The sequence below is a fragment of the Temnothorax curvispinosus genome, unplaced genomic scaffold, assembly GCF_003070985.1.
Source record: "Temnothorax curvispinosus isolate PA1 unplaced genomic scaffold, ASM307098v1 QBEX01015031.1, whole genome shotgun sequence".
In the NCBI taxonomy this organism is placed as follows: domain Eukaryota; kingdom Metazoa; phylum Arthropoda; class Insecta; order Hymenoptera; family Formicidae; genus Temnothorax; species Temnothorax curvispinosus.
This window is the reverse complement of record NW_020224811.1, coordinates 1-4,762: the sequence shown is the minus strand read 5'-3', so window position 1 is coordinate 4,762 and position 4,762 is coordinate 1. Positions and strand designations below refer to the sequence as shown.

Genomic DNA, 4,762 nt, shown 5'->3' with positions numbered 1-4,762 from the left:
GCGGAGATTTTTCCGTCAAAGACAAACCACGCTCAGGCCGACCAAATGAAATCGATAGCGACAATTTGAAGGCGATGATCGATTCCAATCCACACTACACGACGCGGGAGATTGCAGACGTTCTCCTAATATCAAAATCGAGCGTGGAAAATTATCTGCATCAACTTGGATACGTTAGCCGTCTCGATGTTTGGGTTCCACACGAACTGAAAGAAGCTCATTTAATCCAACGCATTTCCATCAGCGATTCACTCGGAAAACGTGAGAAAAACGATCCATTTCTGAAGCGTATGGTAACTGGCGATGAAAAATGGATCTTCTACAATAACATCACGTGCAAAAAATTGTGGGGGCAGCGTAGCGAACCGCCACAAATCGCTTCGAAGGCAGAATTTCACCCGAGCAAGATTATGCTCTCAATTTGGTGGGATTGGAAAAATGTTGTGTATTACGAGCTACTTCCGAAGAACAGAACAATCAATTCAGATGTTTACTGTAATCAGCTGGATAAATTAAATGCAGCGATCCACGCCTAGGCCGCACACATCTCTACAAATGTGACGTTCTGGGTGATGCGAGGTGGCTCGATCCGGCAAAACGTCTTCGTCGAAATCAATTTTTATGGGTTCTTCTTGCAGTTAAAGAAGTAAAACCCCAGGATAATTAGCTGTTGGTCGGCGATGTAGATTATGGCTCCTTGGATCCGTCGAAGGTAGGTAATTCAATAATCTTTATCTTTCTTTTGATATAAAAGAGTATGATATTTATTGTAGAACTTTTACGATACAAGTGGTTTATGTGGGAGGATGAAACAAGTATAAGATATGTGACCTTTCCTGGCTCGTTCCACACTCTCCGTCGAGAGGGTGAAAGATTCCGCTTTTATACAATTTTGGAAACGGTAGTGGGAGGTGACCCCACCTCGTTACAATGAGTCATAAGGCGTTGTCTAGCGGATGTTGTGACGTCCTGGGTGATGCGAGGTGGCTCGATCCGGCAGAACGTCTCCGTTGATGGGTTCTTTTTCTTGCAGTTAAGGAGGTAAAACCCCAGGATAATTAACTGTTGGTCGGCTATGTGGATTGTGGCTCCTTGGATCCGTCGAAGGTAGGTAATTCAATAATCTTTATCTTCCTTTTGATATAAAAGAGTATGATATTTATTGTAGAACTTTTACGATACAAGTGGCTTATGTGGGAGGATGGAACAAGTATAAGATATGTGACCCTTCCTGGCTCGTTCCACACTCTCCGTCGAGAGGGTGAAAGATTCCGCTTTTATACAATTTTGGAAACGGTAGTGGGAGGTGACCGCACCTCGTTACAATGAGTCATAAGGCGTTGTCTAGCGGATGTGAGTCTACTTCTAGTGGTGTGGCTCGCTTGCCAGCAATGAGTCATAGGATGGTATCTTGAAATTCATTACCTTATATGGTCATGCGTTGCGTTCTGCTTCGACATGTCCATATATGGTCTATGCGAAGACTAGATTCACTCGAATGAGTCATACAGGTGACTCATCTGAATTCTATTTTATTCTCTAGTCTAACAGCGATTTGTATTGAGAGCGATACCAACTTTCATTATGAAATTTCAATATGATTTTTATCAAAAAGGAAAATAATCTTTAATATTTTAATTTTAAAATGTGCAAATATATGTTGAATATTATTTAAGTTTCTTCAGACATACTTTACATACAGTAGAATAATTCAATAGTACAATTAAAGTCATTATTAGTATGTCTAAAGTATAAAAGATATTGCTCTCTTTGTCTAACAGTTACTATAGTATATCTGACTCTCTCTTTCTCTCTTTCAGATCGTACAATACTCGCATCTCGCTTGGATTCGTCTTCCTTTTGCTACGCATAATACAATTTTATCTTTTTCAGGTTCGTGAGTAACGCTTCGGCATTTGACGCTCTATATTTATACTAATTTTAGTAAGTATACATATATTTGTTAATAATAATATTGATAAAAATGATTTTAACAGTGGTAGTGATGTTTCTAATATCTTGTTAATAATGTATCGTGCAGGTAGGAATGGTTAGCATTCTCATTAGTACAGGAAATCAATGAAATTAAATTGTTTATATAATAAAATTTTTATTATTTTTATATCTCGCGAATGGTTGGGAATTTGATTGGAGTGTATAGGAAACATATTGCAGAACTTTCATTAAAGTATAATATAGCATTGGAAAATTTTATTGTTAATATATATGTTTGTTAATAACAAATTATTAATTAAATAAATTGGTACTTTTTAATTTACATATTGATATTGTCAAGTTTTCCTTAGTCGCACGGTTTTAATTCTACAATGAAATATTTTTTTATGAGGCACTTTATTTTATTGTTATAAATATTTCGTAAATAAACAATTGCAGAAATAAAAGTTATTATCATTTTTCGTAGGTGTACTGATGCAAAGTTTACGTGCGCGGTCAGAATTCGTGTTTACCCGAACGAGTTTTCATCCACATAATTGTTTCATCCACATAATTGCCAATTATATGAACGAGTGCAGACGAAGGTATGTATTTTGTTAATTAATTAGGTGTAGCAAATTGTTACAAATTATGTTTTTTATACGGGTTTAAACAGGAAGGTACAAACTTAATTTACATGCAAACGGGGTATTTTTAGCAGGCGTAGTTTAAGAGATATTAAGGATCGAAGTTCGATCCAGTCAAATTTTCGTTATTTGGGGGGTATAATATCAATTGTATGGCACAACTCCCATGCTAAACCGTTATACCGGGTGTCTTTCCCTTCGGAATTTTTGTAGCCTCAACCAGAGGAGTGACGAGGTTTTGACTTATACAAAAGTTATTGTGCATAACCTGGGGCACATGTTAACGGCTATTATTAGCGTGGTTAATTATTTATTTATAATTGTTTATAAAAATAAGTTGCAAAATTGAACAATCTTGTAGTAAGTATTTTTTCATTAAGTCGATCGGTTTTTCGAGATGATTTTAATGACGTAGTTAGTAAAATGGTATTGATATAAATTTAATTGTTTATAACAATTGTTTTGAAAAATATTAATAATAGTTATTTCAATGTGGTGTTTTTCCATAAATATAAGAGAATGTATTTCTATAATTGTTTTATCTCCGTCTATTTGTTTTCATTTTTATTTTAATTTATTAAGAGTCTATAGGGCTATCTTTGTCTTACTCTCTGTGAACTGGTATTAAACTATCCTCGTCTTTCATGGAGTGAATGTTCAATTTTCAATCTCGTTTATTAATTTAATTAATTTAAATAGAAAATCGGCGTTAACGTTACTGGTGTTTAGGAGTATGAGAGATTCCATTTTTATCGTAAGAATTAAGTGTCAAAATTTTCGTTCAAAATGAAATTTTTCGGTCTTAAAATGTATAAAAGACATTAATGTAAAAGTGATTTGGTCTTTGTAAGTCTAAAAGGTAGGAAATTCAAAATGGCGGACGTGAAACTTTAATAATTTATAACTCGAGAACGGTAAGAGATAAAAAGATGGGGTTTCTTTTGTTATGTTCAGATAATTAAAGGCATTATTTTAGGTTGTTTAAAATTTCTATAGATTTCCATAATTTTTAATTATATCTCGGAATTAAGAAGAGATATGATGTGGAGATTTTTGTGAGGTTATTTGACATGCTCTGCTGAGTGTCTGCAGTGATTTTATTCATCATCTTTAATAATATTTTTATGATAAATTTTATTGTTAATTAGTTTATTTTGAGAGATCCAACAATGATTCATAACCAAAAGTTGTTTGACTTTTTGTGATAGTTCCAGTAGTCACATTAGCTAGGTTTGTTAATAATATATTTAAATTGTTTATAACAATCATGTTTGAAAAATGTTAGTAAGATTATTATTTTAGCGTGATAATATTCTTTAGGCACAAAAGGTTATGTTCTTATAAATAATCTATTTTTAATTTATTTATTTATATTTTATTTTAATTTTCTGAGTTTTATTCTTATGGAACATATATTTATTCGTGTGTTGAATTGAATTTATATTGCATAAAGGTTCTCATAAAACCTGTAATATCCATTTACGATCAATTGTAGTGATGCTGGGGAATTTTAACAAGCAATTGTCCAAAAGTTTATAGTGTGATTCATGAAAATAGGGCTTAAACTTGAAAAGGTGCCTTTAGGCAGCCATGTTCTCTAGGCTTGTGTCTACTACTTTATGAACGCGTGCTCGCATCAACTAAGTGATTGTTGTGACAGTTAAGTTAAGGTGTGATTATTTATTCTTATATTGTTTTCAGGTGCTGTGCAATATGGATGGAAATCGAAAAATTTATGCGGCTGGAATATAGTGGTGATTATACCGTCAGACGTGACATTGGCCGGTACTTCGTTGCACAAGTGATTGTAGATCGTTGACATGTGTAACGACACCCAAGACATCTAAAAAAAACCAACATCGTCAACTCCGACGTTTCAACCGACGTCCGGTATATTGTTACCAACGTTTCGTTTATATCATATTCTAAACGTTAACGGTGTTTGTTTGTCGCCGTGACAGTAAAACTTTACGGTAAAACGCGATACACGTACAACGGACCGGTAAGTGACCGTTACGTTTACAGCGAAACATCGAACGAGAACGACGGGTTGTCACGTGCGCAAGCGAAACGTCGCGAAGCGACCGCGTAACGCGGAAAAAAACGCCGTTACGTAACGTAACCACGTTTAACGGTTACCGATATTTTTATACTGTACCTATTAAAACATCTTTCTCTTT

General features: G+C 34.5%; 1 protein-coding gene across 1 annotated transcript; it reads left to right on the top strand.

Moving 5' to 3' along the window:
* The first annotated feature begins 74 nt into the window (after positions 1-74).
* LOC112465264 (histone-lysine N-methyltransferase SETMAR-like) lies at positions 75-536 on the top strand. Its single transcript, XM_025032735.1, has one exon. The coding sequence runs from the start codon at positions 75-77 to the stop codon at positions 534-536; it is 462 nt and encodes a 153-aa protein (XP_024888503.1).
* The last annotated feature ends 4,226 nt before the right edge of the window (positions 537-4,762 follow it).